The sequence below is a fragment of the Cyprinus carpio genome, chromosome A11 (genome assembly GCF_018340385.1).
Source record: "Cyprinus carpio isolate SPL01 chromosome A11, ASM1834038v1, whole genome shotgun sequence".
Classification (NCBI taxonomy): domain Eukaryota; kingdom Metazoa; phylum Chordata; class Actinopteri; order Cypriniformes; family Cyprinidae; genus Cyprinus; species Cyprinus carpio.
Genome location: NC_056582.1, coordinates 18,977,287 through 18,998,479, shown reverse-complemented (window position 1 = coordinate 18,998,479; position 21,193 = coordinate 18,977,287). Strand labels below are relative to the sequence as shown.

General features: G+C 35.0%; 1 protein-coding gene across 2 annotated transcripts in view; it reads right to left on the bottom strand.

Annotated features, from left to right (window-relative positions):
* LOC109068606 (sodium-coupled neutral amino acid transporter 3-like) overlaps positions 1 to 21,193 on the bottom strand; it is a 44,044-nt gene that overhangs the window by 6,219 nt on the left and 16,632 nt on the right. Inside the window, exons 2-13 of one of the 2 annotated variants that reach the window (XM_042766658.1) lie at positions 19,822 to 20,014; positions 18,729 to 18,761; positions 18,455 to 18,551; positions 18,225 to 18,340; positions 12,238 to 12,311; positions 11,521 to 11,613; positions 10,741 to 10,822; positions 6,441 to 6,523; positions 6,184 to 6,242; positions 4,081 to 4,245; positions 2,502 to 2,581; positions 1,195 to 1,295 (exon numbers count right to left, since the gene is read on the bottom strand). In XM_042766658.1, coding sequence (XP_042622592.1) covers positions 1,195 to 1,295; positions 2,502 to 2,581; positions 4,081 to 4,245; positions 6,184 to 6,242; positions 6,441 to 6,523; positions 10,741 to 10,822; positions 11,521 to 11,613; positions 12,238 to 12,311; positions 18,225 to 18,340; positions 18,455 to 18,551; positions 18,729 to 18,761; positions 19,822 to 19,925 — 1,087 coding nt within the window. In that variant the 5' untranslated portion in view covers positions 19,926 to 20,014. The remainder of the gene's footprint in view (positions 1 to 1,194; positions 1,296 to 2,501; positions 2,582 to 4,080; positions 4,246 to 6,183; positions 6,243 to 6,440; positions 6,524 to 10,740; positions 10,823 to 11,520; positions 11,614 to 12,237; positions 12,312 to 18,224; positions 18,341 to 18,454; positions 18,552 to 18,728; positions 18,762 to 19,821; positions 20,015 to 21,193) is intronic. The other variant, XM_042766659.1, reaches the window with a different exon arrangement.

Below are 21,193 nucleotides of genomic sequence, written 5' to 3'. Positions count from 1 at the left end.
TTGCTTAAATAAATTCTGCCTTGGTCAGCATAAGAGACTTCTTTCAAAAACATTTAAAAAATAATAAAGACTCTCAAACTTTGAAAGGTAGTGTACATAAATCAACTCATTAAACACCAATCCAATAGATTACTCTTTTTCTGCTCACAGTGCTAATGTGTTTTTATTAATGTAAAATGGCCACTAGATGGAGTGCTAATACTACTTCAACATGACCTTGCATGAAACACTGATTTGTTGAAACAGATGATTAGATCTGTGACATCAGCAAACACATGCTGACAGCTAAGGAGGTCTCAGTCTGCTTTTTCACTTCAAAAGCTCTGAAACATGAGGGTGAATTTTAAAATCTTGTACCTAAAATAGGAAAATACACTCTTGTCTGCTTCTTTACCACTGCAGTCACACTGATCTCTGCTGGCCTCTGACATTTCAACTTGAATGACCACTCAGCACATCCATCCTGACAGGTCTCACCTCCTCCTTCTCCTCAACAAAACCTCCTCCACTCTCTCCATTTCAGCTTAGTCACACTGCTGTCTCCTCCTGAAGTATAAAAAGGCAGGAAGCTGTCCTGGATGAGCAAATGACCATCAGCAATTGTGGCAACTACCATTCCCTGCTGCTCCATGCTCTGTTACATACAGCACTCCTGCCTTGCTCTTCATCCCTGGTCCTAGATGTTTGATTTATTCTGTATTAGTCATCCAAGCAAGTCCAAAATCAGACTCTGAATGTTATCTTTGGCCTAAAAGATCCAAATGACTACGACAGACCAAAATGAAACATTTGGAGACGTAATGCCTCTCTGTTGGCACAATATCTGCATTTTGATTGGTATTCTCAGAGAACGTTCACACAGGACATATTTTTGTACGTTCTATTTGCAGCAATTTTAAATTTTTGGATTATGTACACATGCATTTAAGATACTCCATCTAGTTTAAAATAGTGCGGTGCATTCTGTCCCCTTCCTATCGGTTACATCCAGGGCTGGGAAGGTTGTATGGCAATGGTAAGTGTGACCACACCTTAACTTAATATGTCCCCAATTTTACAAATGCCACTACATGCCGACTAATATTTTTATTGTCACTTCTTCTTGGTACATCATTGTACTCATTTTTTATCTTTACTGAGAAAATCATCACTATATGCATGAAGAAAGAATGCAAATATAGTAATAGGCCTCACCAATGAAGGTCAGATATCCGAACAGAGCAGCCAGGAGGTACATGATGTACATGACTCCAATGGAGATGTTGGAAATGTGTTGCATCTTTGTTTTTGTGGGGCTGAAATCGGAGAATATAAGGATATGACAAAAAGTAGTCACAGACTAATGCACACCCAAACCTAAAATGTCAGTTCATAAAGTTCATACAGTCAAGACACACTTCAGTCTCATATAAATTCTCTGATATGGTAATAAGGCAGAAATATTCATATTAATTGCTATTTTGCCATTTTAAACCCTATTTCAACTTGTTTTCTTGTAAAAAGGCAAAAATTGAGGTTACCTTGTAGAGAAGTTGTGTGCATAAAGTCATTTTAGGGCTTTAGGGTGTTAGGCATTATCATGGAAACAAAGTTGTAAAATTGGAAATCCACTACCGTTCAAAAGTTTGGAGTCAATAAGACTTAAATGTTTTTAAAAGAAGTCTCTTATGCTGACCAGGTCTGCATCTATTTGATCAAAATACAGTAAAAACAATAATATTGTGAATTATTATTACAATTTAAAATAACTGTTTTCTTTTTTAATATATTTTAAAATGTAATTTATTCCTGAGATGGTACAGCTGAATTTTCAGCATCATTACTCCAGTCTTCAGTGTCACATGATCCTTAACAAATCATTCTAATGTGCTGATTTGCTGCGCAAGAAACGTTTCTTGATATTATCAATGTTGAAAACAGTTGTGCTGCTTTATAATTTTGTTGAAACAGTGATACATTTTTTCTAGGATTCTTTGATGAATAAAAAGTTAATAAGAACAGAATTTATTAAAACTTTTGTAACAAGGTAATAGTCTGTACACATTTGAATTGAATGCATCCTTGCTGAATAAAAGTATTAATTTAATTAAGAGAAAAAAAAACGTACTGAACCCAAACTTTTGAACGACAGTAAAACTTAAAAAGTTAGAAAGTTTTTTTTTTTTTTTTATACTAAACCATGTTAACATGCAATTACTTAAGTTCTGTGGCTAAACCCCATTTACTTCCATTGTAAGCGCCTCACTGTAATCCAGAATTAGCTTTTTTAAATGAAAATTATGAACAAAAGTATGCCACAGGTGCAGTCGGTTGGGCTTAACTTGTATCAAACCCATAATATTTCTCGAATGTCTATGAGCAAATATGTTAATTACAGACTTGTTAAACCATAGCTATCTGGACAGTGAAGCAGATGAATAGCTTTGCCCAGTGTAATAGCATCCATATGCACAACATGACTCATCTGTGATTCTAGTCCTGCAAAAGAACTTGCCACCTACTTGCGTAGCTCCGTGTATATTGGCAGCACCTCGGGGTGGCACACGAACGCGAACGCCAGGATGGGAACTGTGTAGGCCGCCTAAAAACACGCATAAATCGACCACGTCACATCACCATGGATACAACAGCGGCAACCATAAACCCCAAACCCCACACTTTAAAGCCCATTAAACACTGTAGCACATTACAGAGAGCTAATTGTAGCTGTGATTAAGTCAGACTTGGACAGAGCTCAGGCCTGGGCTCATTTAAAATGCCTGTCCTGTGCACATAGAGACTTTGACATTTATCAGCCTGACAGTACAGGACATATGTGGGGACAAATGCACAGGGTCATGTGTGAGTTGACACTTATGTATGTGCAGAGGATGTGATCATACTTAAGACATGAATATAAAAGGAATATAAGCCATAGACTACAATAAATAAGAATGTGTTTGGGTAACCCATCTTAAAAAGCCTGTACTGACCTAAGACTACATTGACCCAATCAAAAGATCCATAGTTCAGGTAGGATGAATGAATGGATGTATTTTATTGCTCAGAGGTTGCTCTTTTATAGCTCTAGAGACTTAACAAAATTCTCATCTACAGTAAAAAAAATTTTTTTCCTGTTTTTGAATTTAGTCTTTTGTGCATTTATTTTATCAAAAATACAATAAAAATTGTGTGTAATGTGAAATACTATTACGGTTTGAAATAACCGTTTTCTATGTTAAAATATATTAAAATGTAATTTATTCTTGTGATGGTAAAGCTGAATTTTCAGTGTCACATGATCATGATTTGATCCTTCAGAAATCATTCTATTATGCTGATTTGCTGCTCAGTAAACATTTCTTGTTATTATAAATTTTAAAAACAATTGTGCTGCTTAATATTTTTGTGGAAATGGTGTGTGTTTTTTTTCTAGGATTCTTTGTTGAATAGAAAATTCAAATTGAAATCTCTGTAACATTATATACTTTATGTCTTTAGTGTAACTTTTGATCAATTTAATGCATCCTTGCGGAATAGAAGTAATCATTTTGTTTTTTTTAATCTTACAGACCCCATCTTTTGAACTGTAGTCATTTATGTCTCAGGTGTTTCTCTTAAATTTCTTACAGGACATAAAATTTTAATAAAAGACATGACAAACACAGATAAAAGTCATACAGGTTTGGAGTGACATGAGGGTGAGCAAATGATGACAAATTATTTATTTTTGGGTGAACTGTCACTAAATGTTTATGTTTATTATTTTTGTTTCCTACGAAAGTCTTTTTCATATTTTTCAAATTTAGCAAACCACTCTGCAATGATATTTAAAACCACATCCCATCAAAGGTTCCCTAACTACTTTAGAAATGTGAATATATTATCATAACATAAGCTGAAAATCCAGATTTTCATGCAGTTTGAGAAATGATATCTAAACGGCTGCTTGGATTAAGCCCAAATATATGTGAGTCATGCAACGGTTCATTGGGAACTACAGTGTGTGTCATCTGGCTTAAAGTCTTATATCACATGACTCATAAGAATGTCACAGCGTGATTTCAGTATATTCATATTCTAAGCTACTCAGAGATATACCTGTGAGTTGAGGTTAAAGAGGTGGGGGGTGCAGGCAGGGTCACCCTCAGGGGTTATCTTCACTCCTCCGGGGTCAGCCTCCACACTCGTGTTAAAGCCCAACACTGTCCTGTTATGGGCATAGTCATCAAAAGGACATTTCACCTGGAACTTCTTATAGATCACCTGGAGGGAGACAAAAGATTGAGTTATTAACAAGTCTTGCATAGTTTGCAATTAGTTTTTATGGATTCATGTCATCGTTTAATCATTTATTCCCCCTAGGCTCCACTTATAGTTAGTCACCATGTTTTTTTTTTTTTTTGTAAACTCACTTTCTGTCCCTCATAATTAAATGGGACATGTTTTGTAATCCTATAAAGCCTATTATGTCATATCTGATAGGCAAATTTCTAAGGAATTTAAATTATCAACATCAAAACTTCTTATACTACAGTACATGCCTTCTGATGCCTGATTGATCATTTTGACTTTTTTTTTGTATAATTCTAAAAACATCACATTTCGGTTGTGTTACGTTTCTTATTGCTGTAAAAACATATTTTTTATAAAGTAAACTTAAGAATATATTTTGCTCTTGTTAGTAATATTTCAAGATAAGTAACTTAGGTTTATTTGATTATCTATATCATTTAAAAAAAAATGTTCAAAATCATGTTAAAATGAGGCATTTATCCATTTCTCAATAATCATTGTATTAGACTGCATTATATGTTTTGCACCACAATAAAAAAAAAAACTACAGAGCTTTGAACATAAAACTAAGCATTTAAATATCATCCTACTAAGACATATTATTGGGAGATATACAACTGATATTTATATGCATTTTATGTTAGTAATTGGTTTGTTTTTGTTTTTTCTCAAATTGAGCCCCACATTCTCTGATATAATATATAAGCCATAAAAGCCTAATGCATTAAATATGATATTCCACATAACACACATCTTAAAACGTAATATATATTATATCTTTTTTTTTCTAATTATATATATTAGCATGGTTTCTCATGATATGAGACCTTTAATCCTGAAAGGTACACATCACTGCTTTATAATGTCATTCATCAGTGTCACATGACCAGTCAGATGAGAGAGAGTAAGCTGGGGTGGCTCTGTCGCCATTGTGTCTTTTTTATTTGGTGCTTATCTGAATCACAGCAGGGATGGTGAATCAAGAGAAGAAGAAAGAGGCAATGTTATCGTATTCAGACAGGACCATGATGTAAAGACTGGACAGTTTCATAAATCCAGCTTGAAGATGTGGCCCAGCCAATGCCACACACACACACACACACACACACTAGCATGAGGACAGAAAGAGTGAAAGCCGTGTGCAAAGAATAAAGCTTCCCTCCAAAACTAGGTCAGTGAGGTGCACCAGACACAACCCCACTCTAAAAATACAAGACACACACAACATCACACGCTGGTCCTGCTAGTGGAAAACATGAGCACATCCTTAATTCACCCAGCTTACTATTAGATTTATAAACTGCTAATTGGAACTGTATCAAGATTAAATATTAATGTTCACGCTCTCAGCCCAGTATTCACAGAGAAATTTCAAAATAGCAGAATTCTGCTTCGTGATTGGAATACTAAGCAGCACGTGGCAACTGAATGAAACATATTTAAAGGGATAATTCACCCAAAAATTACATGTCATCCTTTACTTGCTCATGTTGTTTCAAATCTGTATGATGTCTTTGGTGGAACACAAAACAATATGTATTTCAGCAATATTGCACAATCGTGAGTGATTTTGTTTAGACTATTATGCAACAATTAAAACTGAGTGACTTAAATTTTAGACACAATATTGACTGTTACTTTGTCCATTTTTGATCCACCAGCAAAAAAATAATTTGAAACAAAGCCACAGCAGAATTAAATCTTGTTTCTGAGCAACACACCGTTATATAATGCAAAATGTGTAAAGCAGTTATTCATAATGATAGACACAATAAAGGAGTTCAAACCACCTGTCAATGGACTGTACATGAAAAAGGCAAGAAAGTCACAGAGGGAGGACATGAGAATAAACAGATGAAATATTCATTTTCAGGTAAACAATTACTTTAACAAGAGCAACAAACATACCGCAATAAGGAAGAAGACCATACAACTGAGAGAGAAACCGCTGGTATAGCCCAGGTACCCTGAAACACAGTGTTATGAATAGATGACAATTACCCACAACACCTCTGTGAGCAGTCTGATCTGGGCAATACTCTCACAATGCAATAAAACATGAATACTACCATTTTAAATGATGCTGATGAGAAGACAGGAAGTTGTGAGCAGAGCAAGAGGTGTGCGCAATTAGACATACGAGTCATAAGTTTGAGACGACTTACCGAGCTGCTTCATTAAAGCCAGTGGCAAGATGACACTGCAGGATACAATGACAACCAGGTAATTGCCATTTAAATACCACTCCCTGCCAAATAAATCACAGAAGAAAGACAAACACAAAAGAGAATTATAAATGGATCAAAACAACCTTTTATCCAAACTTGATAACTCTGTGTGAATGACCATTTCATTAAAATAGTAAGGATTGTAATCTTGGTTTCTAAGACAATGGAATGTCACAACAATACATATGTCACAACAATAAATGTATATATTTTTTTTTCCACTATTAGAAGGTGTGTGAGCAATAGACCCTTTTCTTTCCATGTGTACATTTACATTTATGCATTTAGCAGACGCTTTTATCCAAAGCGAATTACAGTGCATTCAAGCTATACATTTTTTAACAGTATGTGTGTTCCCTGGGAATCAAACCCATGACCTTTTGTGCTGCTAACGCAATGCTCTACCACTGAGCCACAGTGAGTTTATGTCAGATAAAAATGATGGTCATATATTATTCTTACCAGTGTTGCTATTGTAAACTAAACTATTAAAAAAACTCATGCATTTATTCACTGAACATTATGTTTCAAATTTGTTTCATATCGGTCTTGATGCTGTTTTCTAAACACAATCAATGCTGCATGTTACAGTGATTTTACAATGGTTAAGGGGTTTCAGGCTAAAAAACACCCATTCATTATAATGAAACCACTGTATGGTTTCAGTGGCTTATTGCTTTTAAAAATATTGACCCATTTAACATTTCCCTTGTGCATTTGCATATGGAGCAGCGGTTCTCTTATTAATTATAACTAATGCATTACATTTTAATAATAATAAATGACTGTTTACTACAGTATGTTCTTTAAATGGCTTACAGTGCAATACATCAATTATGTTAAAGAAAAACACCAGGACAGGGAGGTGGTGATTATTTTGAGGGAGTGATCAGTGTATTTCCTTTTAAATGTTTTGTGATGTGTGACTGAGCAGCTATTTAGACCCAAACCCTTGAGCTCAAACACAGGCCAATTTAGAGGAAATCCTCTCCCTCTCTAACTCGTCCTAAATCTGCTAATCTTGTTATTCTGCACCCCATTAAGACCAAATACATGGCATCTCTCAAAGAAGCTCTGAACGACAAAGAGACTGAGAGACTTATTAGGGACAGCTTGTACCCTGCCCGGAAATTCAGCTTGATATGAGACAATGGAGGGACTCCATCAAGCCAAAAATGTTCAGTGGAGTGTGGATTTTATTAAGTGGAGATAAGGTACGATCTCATTGAGGTGAAAGATGCCAGGTGCATGGTCAGCAGCACTAAAAAAAGTTATTTCGGGAGGTCAGGCTAAACTGGAGGAGATGGTGCTTGACTCTGGTACTGGTTGGCTCAGGATCCGTATGCGTGTGATGTTCATTTTCTGCCACACGATTTTCACTTGGGCAGTAGTGTGAGTCAGCCATTGAGAGACATGCCAACACTTGCCTGAACACACTTCCTCTCAACAGTTCTGCACCCCACCTACCACTTCACGTCTAGTCTGGATGAGGACATGTCTGGGTGCAAATTGGACACATTTACATGCACGCTTTTAAATTTCTTACCAAAATGACTTAATACAGTGCACAAATTGTGGTATTGCCAAATAGCAAGACAGGAAAGGAAGAAAATAACCACTTTCACACACACAACAGCTTTCTGTCTTTTATTTGCATTGCCGTCATTCGCATATCAGAACCAAATTGCTGTTAAAAATTTGCTCCAATCACTAATAAAAATATCTGGACTGTTAAAAATTTCCACAGCACTTCAACTTAAAAGTTGAAACTTCTAGTTGGCTCTATAATGTAAGTCATTTCAACTTCTTCTCATTCAACTTGCAAAAATAAAGTTGAAATGAATTAAATCATTTTGATGTTTTAAAGTAACGGAAATACAGATGTTGCCTCATTTTACATTCTTTATATTTCTTTCTACGGTTTATGGTAGCCTTCACAATTTAAATGTTTTTTTATTTATGAAATTTATACTTTTATTTTGTAAGGATGCATTAATCAAAAGTAACAAAAAAGACATTATATTACAAAATATTTATATTTCAAATAAATGCTGTTCTTTGAATTTTCTATTCATCAAAATAGAATACTGTACAAAAATTATGTTTCAAAAAAAAAAAAATATTAAGCAACACAGCTGTTTTCAACATTACACTAATATGTACTATTGACTATAATATGTTATGTTTATATAAACATATTAGAATGATTTCTGAAGGATCATGTGACACTGAAGACCGGAGTAATGATGCTGAAAATTCAGCTTTGCCATCACAGGAATAAAGTACATTTTAAAATATTCTGAAATAGAAAACAGTTTAAAAAAAGTTTCTCTCTTGAGATGAGTTTGTACTAGTGTTATGCACACACTTTCAAAGGTTTGGGGTCAGTAAGATTCTTCTTTTTAAAAGAAATGAATAAATTTTAATGCTTTTCAGAATGCATCCAGTTGATCAAATGTGACAGTACAGTTTTATTGTAATAAAATGTCAGAATATTAAGGCTTTTAGTGTATTTTTGATCAAATAAATTCAGCCTCGATGAGCGTAAGAGACTTCTTTCAAAAACATTAAAAAATCTTACTGACCACAAACATTTGAATGGTTGTGATGTGCATATAATCAAAGTCTGTTACATATTTGTCTTCCTGGCTGACATGAATATACACATAAGTACAATTTACTGAATGGACTGTTTATCCTTCAACCTTGTTTACATTTGTGTCAAATTAAATATAATGTCTACAGTGACTATAAGGTTCTTTTAGAAAACTTTCCTACTGGTGTCCATTTACACAAACTGTCATGCATCTAGATTCATGTGCACTGCCTGCTAAATCTGAAATGAATAGTCACTGTTTATTGTTTCGTGATCCTCCTCGCTCGCCTGGAGAGGTGAGGAATTCAAATGAGGCAGCCAAAGGTCGTTTCTGTGGAGTTTTTGAGGTGTCCTCCAGAGTGTGTGCGCACAGGCCTTCTGTCAAGCCAAGCTCCAGTCTTCGCATCTGCAGTCGGCTTGCATCAAGGACCGTCTCTCCCACACACACACACACACACACACACACACACACACACACACACACACACACACACGCACACACACTTCCTTGGCTGGGCAACCGAGTGTTATAGTTAGGAGAAATCTGACCTACACACGCATACAAACCTGTTCTCATCAAATCTAGTGCATTTATCATAGTTCTACTCTAACACACACACATTTTCACACAATTTTACTGTGTGACTCAGAAATCTCCAAGGTCCTATTGATCAGAGAGAAACTGCACAGCTCACACACATACACAAATTGGCAGTAATAATTACCAGGGGCCAAACTGATGTGGTTGCTAATGTTAAAACTCTCTTGCCCACAATGAAAGGCAGGTATGTGACAAAAAGAAGTGCCATTGAAAGAGATGCTTTTGCAGACTTGACTTATCAAACAACCTTTTGATTTTTTGGCCTTTCAGTGCAGACATGCCCACACACTGCTTTCTGTCTCTCTTTCTCTTACAGTTTTTCTCCCGAAAGGACATTTTTATTGCTGTCATAGAGCTCTTAGTTGTGTTTCATATAAACTACCAGTCAAAAGTTTGGAATAATTAATATATATATATGTATGTATGTATGTTTCTGTTTTTAAGTTTAAAAGTTGAATAAGTTGAATAAGTTAAAATTTCTGTTTTATTTGAATAGATTTTAAAATGTAATTTATTCCTGTGATGGCAAAGCTGAATTTTCAGCAGCCATTACTCCAGTCCTCAGTGTCAAATGATGTTTTAGAAATCATAAAACATATGACACTGAAGTCTGGAGTAATGGCTGCTGAAAATTCAGCTTTGCCATCACAGGAATAAATTACATTTTAAAATCTATTCAAACAGATCTTTTTAATTGTACAATTATTTCACAGCATTACAAATTTTACTGTATTTTTGATCAAATAAATGCAGCCTTGGTGAGCAAAAGAGACTTCATTCAAAAACATTTGAAGACTTGTAATCGCATAACCAGAGTTTGAGACATTAAGACCTTGTTTAAGACCTCTCCTGAAACTTTAGATGAGACTTGTGCAACATTAGTCTTTTTCTCAAGAGAAACATTTGAAACAGCCGACTTCATTTACTTTCCATTTAATGTCTCTGTTATCTAGTAGAAACAATTGTGTACATTAAACAGATCTCATGATTTATTTGTCCTTTTAGTAAGTCTTTCTGTGTGCACAAACATGTGTACTCACCCTGATGGATTATCCACCTTGAGAAAAGCCTGGATAACCAGTGGAAACTCATACTTTACTATGTACAAGTAGCTGGACATGGCTGTGAGAGAGAGAGAGAGAGAGAATGGCTGTGAGATGCATACACACAGAGACACGCACGCATGCACACATATACAGTAAACAATCTAATCCAGGATGTATTCGTCCACTCCAGGGGATTGTGGTGATTAACCTGGAAGCAAAAGTCACAGTAAAGAAGAAAATCAGTTCTATATTTAGTTTTTATAAATATGCACCAAACGCCAACCAGCTCTGGGTCTTTTTCAATCACTGTAGATAAAATCACGGTTCAAATGACAAAGCTCTTATACATCTTATAAAATAATGTTATACAATAAGCCAGGGATTGAGATACATTTAATTACTTTATTTATTTATTTTATTTCATTGGTTATTTGATTATTATAAGTATTTTGGTATAGTATATAGATATTTTAAAATTTTTTTTAAAATGAAATCGTTTATATTTGTAATAATATTCAGCACTATGAACTGCAATATTAATAATTATTTGTGCTGAAATAGACTGCAGCCTGTCTACAACACTGAAGAAACAGAGGAACGGTTAACATGATAATGAAGAAACAAAAACTAACCTTGAGGATAATGACCTAGAGAATAAATAAAAGAATGACATTGCTATCTAAGTCCAGTCACTGTCTCTGCAGAGGTGTACATGTGTGCTGTGCCCTTGATGGGTCACAAAGCAATATATTGTGATGTTTGACAGAGTCTCACCTCCAATATTCTGCAGGGTGATCGCAATGCCGGCAGCCATCTTGCCTGGTGTACCAAATGCTCGGAAGCCCAGTTGTTCATAGGCTCTAATCCCTGACAACAAAGAAAAAAAAAAACCGTGAAATCCACACATTGCCCATTTGCTATAAATATACAGCTAATTCCAAAAAATAAAAAAATAAAAAATCTTCCTCTGAAAAATAACAATAAATTTAAAACTGTATGTGATAATAATTATATCACAAACAAGTCTTCTTACAAGTAATATAGTCTTGCTAATTATAAAACAGAATCTGTTTTAATATTTATTTGACAGTCATTCAAAACGACTATCACGGATATCACAGTATATGTAAGGTTTGTTCATTTTTCATGATAAACATGGTGTTTGGGGAAACAGTGTAACCATGGGTTTATAGTTGATATAGCACTGACAATGACAGGCACAATTGATCAAGCACAGCAGACGCTCGGCTATTTTTAGCCTAATGTACACCAGAAATATTCTGGCCAATTAAAATCTCTCACAGAGGAGTGAGGCAGATGGTCACTGAGCCAACAGCGAGAGCAATGTCACATCAGTTAACACCTCCATCTTAATCAGCTCTTCATTTTAGCAGGGTAAAGGTTCAGGAACAGTTTTCATATCCAAATTATAGTCTTAACTACAGAGGAGAGCTTTAAACTGGTACTGGGTCAGTGTGATGAAATACTCACCCACAACGCCTGAAGATTTTAGCAGCAGGTGAATGGAGTATAAAGACAGACCAGCGACCGCAGTGAGGAGAATTCTGAAAGACAGAAAGAACAAAATAAATGCAACTGGAACCAAATGTCAATGTGTTACATTTATAGAGCACTGTAAAAAAACTGAAAGGGCTCAAAGCACACATGGGATAATCCCACTCAAGACATAAAGTAATATTCTAGGATAAAAACAAGAAATTAAATATATGTATGCCAATTATGAAAAAAAGCAATCATAAAAAGGCATTTGTGTCAATCATAGTCATATTTTCAGAAAGAAGTCCAACACTTTCTCAAAATGTGCATTTTTGCTATTGAAAACCATTTGTAAGGTAAAGAAATCTTGTATTGTCGCTTAATTATTACCAGAAAAGCTACCACAGACATGATTCTTCTTTTCCTCTGAGCCAGGTTACAACTATTTGTTGAATTCTCATCTGATTTTCACATGTGTGAATGATTTTGAAGACATTATTTTAGGTCTAATCCTGATTTCCACTTTTTGTACTCCTTTGCAGATTTAAAGTTTAATACTTTAATACAGATTAAAGTTTAATACTTATTTTTTCAATAAAACCTAAACTTTTGACATGTAACTAATTTTAAGTGCATTACAATGTATTTTATAATTATAGTTATATTGTATGTAAATTACAGTATATACATAAAATATAAATTACATCAATTAAATGCATATAAATTACTTTCTATGATTATTTATTATTATTATATATTTGATTTCTTGTATTTATAATTGAATAACTTAGAATTAAAAAAAACTTGTCACTGTATATCTATCATTTATAAACATGCTACGTTCATATTAATATGTAGAATACCGAACACACACACATATATATATATATATATATATATATATATATATATATATATATATATATTTACAGGCCTAATTCTAAGAGCTGAAAAGAGGTTATAGTCTCAGTTAAGGTGGAAAAATACTAGACATCGTAATCACAGGCAAGTCACAGATAGCCCATAATTGCAATGGCACCCTCCAGCTGCCAACATCTGGACAAACATCTCAAGCTGGGAACCCGAAATACGCTCTACTGACTCTTTTTCCTCCATGCAAATGTCCTGTTTAGTCCTTTTTCCTAGTTTTAGAATGTCTTGGCATCTTTACTGACCAGGCCTTCTCTGCCAAGCACTCAGTTTCAACTCCGCACTTTCTCACGTTTTCCCTTTTCCTTCTTTTTTCTAAATGACGTGGCTGAACTGCAGGAGAAGAAGTCAACGAGTGCATTTTGTCTGGAGACTGTGGGGCCCTGACTTACTCAAGCTCCGAAATGGATAATCAGCATAAAAAAAAAACTCCCAGCCTTGACTAACATTCCACAAATATTTAAATAAGTGGAGCACAACTAGTACAGCTAATCACTCACATTTAATAACAAATTATGCCGGAAGAGGCAGCATTATGAGATTAAAAAGACATTCGGTGACAGAACATGCTTTGTTCACCAGCTGCAGTGTGTGAGTGGACGCAGGTGGCTTGAATGAAGGCACTTTGCGATCAGTTCAGTATCCAAACATCAGCTGATTGTGATGAGAAATTTTATATCATCCAAGCTCCAAAATTTAGCAGTTATATCTGTTCCAAAAGCTAGTTGCTGCCTTCGAAAGCTTCCTAACTGAAAATAAATCTCACAAATGACTGAATTAGAACACTCTACTTACTTGGATGAATAGAAAAGAATAAGATTTATAAAATGTTTTGTAATTATTAAAGTCTTTAATGTCACGTTTGATCAGTGTTTCCTTGCTGAAAAATATTCATTAATTTCAAAAAATAATCTTACTGACCCCATACTTTTGAAAGGTATAGATACACATGAGGAAAATATAAAAACTTTTAATTAGACCATTTCTGTTTATTAATTTCAGCACAGAATGAAATGTATTAATACTCAAAATTTCACTCAAATCATTTGCCATATTATATTTTTTTTTTTCCAAGAGCGTTAAATCTGAGATCAAGACCAGTCTTGAATGCTGTGGTGTTAGAATGCCTTGTAAGAACCTGAAGACAAATTACTGTTAATTTTGTATCACACACAATTTATTCAGGAGTGTCTGGATGTGTTTCTCCATTTACTGAAGACTGTTTATCCAAGTGGCTTCACCAGTTCTTAAATTAATGGATAAACACATCTTAAGCAAATGAAAGAAGAAGTGGATGACTCGAGACTCCAGCAGTACTCTGTCACGGATGCTATTAAAGATTATTTTAATGGAGAAAAATACATGACAAATTAATTGAGCGTGGTGCTACAGATTTTCAGTTTACAGTTTTTTACGATCACTATGACAGTTTTTTCAATACTTTTAACAATTTTCCTAAACTCTTACCACAGTTAGCACAACATCTGTCTGTGTAGGCTATACAGTTAACACATTTCTTGTTGCTTTAACACAAAACACATACAGTTAACACAAATTTAAAATGCTTGAACATCTTTTACACACAAGCTCAACCAAGAACAAAACAATGTAATTTTACTGCCAAATTTTCAAATGCTTTCACACTGTATGTCAGATCAGATAACATCATGTTCTTATAGGCTAAAGTCAAAGTGAACAGTTGTTCATATTGTGAATTGAAACACAAATATGTCTCCTGTATTTTATGCCATTGCTAATGAAAAAGAGCTGATTGAAATGATGCAAATACAAATTATGCAAATTTCATCTTATTCCCATCTAGAAAACACACTCAGGTGTTGAGGTTCTTTCTATAGTTTGTTGACCATATGATATACAGTAGAGGAGGTCCTTTTTGGTGTTATTTTGTGTGGAAAAGTATTATTCTTAAATACTGGAATAGTACTATTCTAAAAAAAAAAATTAAAAAAAAATAGCACTTGCTCTTTTGTTGATTTTGATTGCTTCCATTGTCTTCATTTTGTAAGTCACTTTGGATAAAAGTGTCTGCTAAATGACTAAATGTAAATGTAATGAAAAGTGCACTCCTGCATAAATGTGAGATTTTAGAAGATCTGCACCAAAGACTGGTGCCAGGGAAAGGGGACAGGTGGGAGACCACTTGCCAAAATATGTGATCACATGGAACAATGTGGCATTCCACCATTTCCAGAGCAGTCAGGCCTGGTTTGACACACATTTGAGAATGATGTCTGTTTTCCTTGCCCCCATTTGCACACTGAAATATTTCTATGCACTTTACTTTCCATTGCAATAGTGTAAATTATGTTCATATGTTCATAGTTCTGCCTATAGTGTACATACACTTTCACATATTCCATTTGTATAGTATGTTCATAGTACACCTATCTGTATATCATGCTGATAGTATTTAAAATTTAAAATCTGTAAATTATGTCCATAGTACTTATCTGTTTTTTTATTTTTATTGTTTTTTAATTTGTATATTCTGTACTTACTGCTTATTGCACTTCTGGTTAGATGCTAACTGCATTTCGTTGCCTTGTACCTTACATGTGCAGTGACAATAAAGTTGAATCTAATCTAATCTAATCTTACTCCTCTTTCCTCAACCCCATTGAGGAGTTTTACTGAGCCTGGAGATGGAAGGTTTTCACCATCGTCTCTCCAGATGTCCCTCCAAATGTCCCTCCAGGATGCAATGGATGCTGAATGCCAAGACATCACAGCTGAACAATACCAGGAAGGAGAAGGCACACCAAAAGATTCTTCCCAAGATGCCTTGCCAGAGAAGATATCAGGTGTGATGTGTATGAGAACATGTGACCAAACGCAGAAGACCAGGCAGATTAGATTACATTTATTTATTTTTTATTCTTCTGTGTCTTTTTCTGTTTGCATAAATTACAGCTATATTGTACACATTTTTTGTTTGTTTGTTTTCTTGCATTCTTGTTTTCTTTTTAGTCTTTTTTCTTCTTCTTCTAATGTCCTGCTGCAAATAAAGCCTTTACTGCAGCAATTTTGTCTGTCTTTGTTCCCCTCATAAACCGTTCATTCTATACTCTGAGACGGGTCATTCAATTTTTGTATTGAATTTCTGCAGCAAAATAAACAAAATACATGTTTGCAGTGTTTTGGTAGATGTAGTGTATTGTGTTAGGGTATTATTGTAATGTGAAAATTAGTGTTGGAGTTTAGTTTGCAATGTATGATTTTGAGCATGAAATTAACTGTTTTGTCAATTGTGTGTTGTAGGTGTCTTGTTGCGTTAAGAGTTTAGGAAAATTGTTAGAAGTATTGAAAAAAAATGTCATAGCGATCGTAAAAAAACTGTAATTATTTTGGTGTATCTACTTCGTATGACACAATTCTTGTCCCACTGTTTTGAGACTTGTCTCATAAACATGTCTTTTACTCCAGGAACATGAAATAAATGCATGTCCTTGAGCAATAACATGTCCCAGTAAGCCACAGGAAGTTGGGGATTTTTCTCTTTGTCATAATCTTTCACAAAGAGGTGCTCTTTCAAAGACAACCAATGGAACCCCCAGATAATTTAGGTAATAACATTGTCCCTGATGTTTCTCCTTCGTTTTCTTTAAAAAATAATTTTCATGCTGTTCTGTGATGTTGAATATTCATAAGTTATCCTTGTTTGTGATGTTGTGTATTTCCAGGAGTCATGGATTCACTCTCGCCTCTAGAGAACCACTGCCAAAATTCAAAGTGACAAAACAAAATCGAGCCTGAAGTCAACCCATAGCTCACACAGGCGAAACCCAACATCAGCATTTCAGAATCTGTCCTCTATCTACATCTATATACACCATATACAACAAAAATCTGCATAAAATTTATGATAGCCTATAGAGTACAAAATGCTCATCATAAGCCATAAAGCATATAGAAGAATACGAATAAATGTTATTATACTAGCATACAGTACATTATATCCTGAGACTCCACAATGAAATCCTCACAGCAAGGTCTAAGAAACTCCCATAAACCTTAACAGTTCATTCCTAAAAGCTGCAATACTATTGAAAGGAATATTAGCTGCATTATTAAATTGTGTCTGGGATTGATTTATGAGTAGCCTGAAGCTACAATCAGCACTGGAGAAACACTGTTCTCAGATCAGACATGTACCACATGTAAAGAATCGGGAGTATGGAGAGTTCAAGTGTGGCAAATATAGCAGAACCCCAGTCACACCAAACAGCTCAAACCCAAAGCCCTCTCAGAAAGGAAAATAAAAAAACCCTCTGTACCTTGCTCAACCCAGATTAAAAGGCCTGACTGGTTTTCATAAAGCATTTACAACTAATCTTCATGATCAAAGCAGAGAGCACATGTTAAGTAGCACAGACCTTTAGATCATACCTACAGTAGATGACAGACTCTTTGTTAACAAAACTACTACAGTGTGTCTGGAGTGAATGCAGAGCTCCCGTGCAAAGTGAGTGTCCTGGTACAGCCCGCTCAGCTCTACTGAAGGTCTATCAGGAAACAAATCTCTCTGGCAATCTGACTTTTCTAATAAAAGCTGCTTTACTAGAGGATTAATACAGCGGGAACACCAGTTCACAGAATGGGAATTAACATAGATCATGACAACTAACAAACTGTAGGGAAGCTGTGACATTGTGATAAATTTTGCTGAAAAAAAAATCGTACTGACCCTAAATTTTAGAATGGTAGTATACTATACACTGAGTCAAATATAGGGAGCAGAATTGTTGTGCAAGATAAAGCAAGTACTTCACAAGGATTCATTAATATGATCAATTATACTGTATGATGACATATTAATATAATCAATTAACAGTATGATGACTATTTAATTACCTTATTAATACACACTACAATAAACTCATTAGGATACATATTCAGCAAGAACAACAATGGCTTTAATTCTCAAAAAAATATCAAATGTTTGATCTGCAATAAAAACATGATCAATTCTGGCTCTAATATTTCTGAATGTATACTGAATGTATAGAGTGTAACCCAAATCTGTAACTTACATAAAGAGGACAATGCCCGTGTTGGCCATTGCATATGCTAATCCCAGAATTCCACTTCCCATGATGGCGTTTCCCAAGTTGAAGACGGACATCCCAAAAGAAGTCTTTCCCTCAAACTAAAAAGAACAACAGAGCAGTTAGTCCCTATATTCACATCTGAAAAATATCATCTGGTCTGGCACATGTTCACAAAATGCCATACATGAAATCTTAACAAAAGTTCAACTTACATCCGTGAAGCGAGGGGTTTTCTTGTCATCTGCGTTGGGCATGAACTCTGAGCTTTCTGCCTGGTTTGCCTCTGCATTAGCTGGAGTTCTGTCAGTACTAAGGACACATATAACACCCATGACTGCCTGGCAGTGAAACTTACTAAAGGGTTAACGTCACCAAAACACTGATTTAATGTGGGTGCTTTATTTACAGGTGCATGATGTGCAGCTGCAGGAAAAAAAAAAAAACTGTTTTGTCTGCTAATTATTCCATTCTCTCTGTATGACATACCTGGCATTTTCAGTGCTATTTGGTACAAGTTCTCTACAGAGCAGTGTAGGAGCCGCATCCACGAAAGCACAAGAGACATGAACACACCCTTAGATAAACACTACTGAAAGCATGTGGCCACAATCAGAAGAAAGTGATGTCTAGTTGAGAAACATTTGATTTGCTTATGTGAAGGCGAGCGGTTTTTCTACATGCAGGGTGATTTTGTTTTGCATATAAAAAACATACAGGTGTTTCTTCAACTAAAGACACTTTAAGTCTTGCAGAGAAAAAAATAATTACCTTAAAAGACACTTTTTTGCATTTCTCACTAATATATATGTTTTTCCTACTAGCAACATGCCTCAGAGGAGCATTCTGTTATTTTTTCTAAACCAAAAAATTATGCATTTTGCAACATTTTTTAATGAAATTGCCTTTGTCTTGTTAAGGCTAACTTCATAGCCAGCATTATATGTATTTTATCTTAATCAGTTTATTGGTTTTAAACAGTTAATAACATAATTTTGTGATTATTTTCATATTAAAACATTGATTGTATGGGTCTGAGAATAGGGTAGGGCATTTGTATTTTAATGTGACCTAAAGAACAAATATAACATAAAGAACAAAGTTAGTTTTACTAAAAATCTATTGTTGGCACATAAAAAGTTCCTGTAGTTGAAGAAACACCAATACATAATTATTTGCATGAAAACATCTACACAATCACAGACACATTGGAGCTGTGAACACAGTTACGAGAGCATAACATCAGTGCTACTGAATGTGCCCAGTGATGACTGAACTGTGCTGTACAGTGACATTTAGGACTGTGATGACAGACAGGCTTCACCTTATTAAGACGACATGACTGGAAGCTTTAATGCTAGCTGGAAGATACTGCAAGAACACACACTAATGTTCACACATACTTAACATATGCACTAACAAAAGCTTAAAAGGCACCCTTACGATAGACTGAATGATGGATTGAATGATAAAGCTTATACCAACTGAAACTGTATTACTAAACCTACACACATTGGATGACTGACAATAAACCATCCTTAACCAGACAGACATTATATTGCACCCTTGAGCAAATACTTACTGAGCTGCATCATCTGATTGGCTTTTTATTGCAATTGCAGTTGTCTCCTCTCCAGCTTCGTGCCCCTTTCCATTGGGGATAGTGTTCATCTCGTCGGGCTCCATGCTTTCAGAGTGATTATTCTCAGTCTTCAAGTGTGCGTGTGTGTGAGAGGAAGATCTATAGAGAAACTTTGTGTCAGTCCCTTGTTTCCCTATAAGAAAAGCATGCAAAAACCAGTACATATTAATCACAGCTTTTTTTAAAGGATACATGGTGTGTTCATCTGTGTAAAATGGAGCAGTGAAGGTACATATTATGTAAGACCTTGAAATAGGATAGTGATGTGAACCTCTAGGCTCAATTCACGTTGCTGCTTTGTGAAATTTGTCAGAAGACGACAGTCTACATGATTCGGAAATCGCAATTGTATTTTCTTCAATATTGTGATGTATATTCAAGTGAAACCACTTCTCAAACTAGAAAAAAAAATGCACTTGATTTTGTGAATAGATTAGATCGTTACAGGGGTGTATGATTTTTTTAAATGAATAATGATGCCAGGAATTAATTATTTATAATAAACACTGCAAAAATAAGATTTGTCAAAGGTGCTGTATGTAAGATTTTGACTCTACTAAAGCATAAAAATACCATAATATGTTTGCAGATATTTAAGAAACATGCTAAGTTAACATATTTGTTTATCTGAAAAACAATGCTACAGTCAGTTATTCTCCTTTGAAAAAGTGTGTGTTCCGGGACGGAATGTCTGTCGTTGTTTTGGTTTGTGAAACCAGCCCAATGCCAGTTTACCCAATTGTATTTCAGCACTCCGGGTTGCCAGTTAGCGAAAAACACAGCGTATTTCATTTTATTCATCTTCAAGTGCGCTCATTCCTGTTTGTGTCGTCAATCTGGCAACCTGTGTGTGCATCAAGTCTGAGGAGGAGGGTCCGGGTGAAAAAAACCCTCTCCAATATTCTGAATTTGGACTTCAATAACTAGTTCAACCACTCGGTGTTAATCCTACATACAGCACCTTAATTCTGATGTCACACTGACTTTAAGCTCAAGCACGAGTTTCATTCTCAGTGTTGCCACTAGGGGTGATATAGCATACGTACATGAATGTGATCTGCATTTTCTCTATGGTTAGTTTTCATGTGAACTACTGTCTTGGAGAAACAGTTTGAATAGAATTTTTCTATAACTTTTCTTATAATTAAAACAGTTTTCTTAGAATTTTTCTAATTTGAAATTAATTTGAAACAGAACTGTAATTCAAATTTTGGAGACTTACATCAACACCGAATGCTAGCAGTGTGACACGGTATTACAATGAACAAAGAAGAAATCTAAGAAATCCATATAGCAATAAACTGCAATAAGT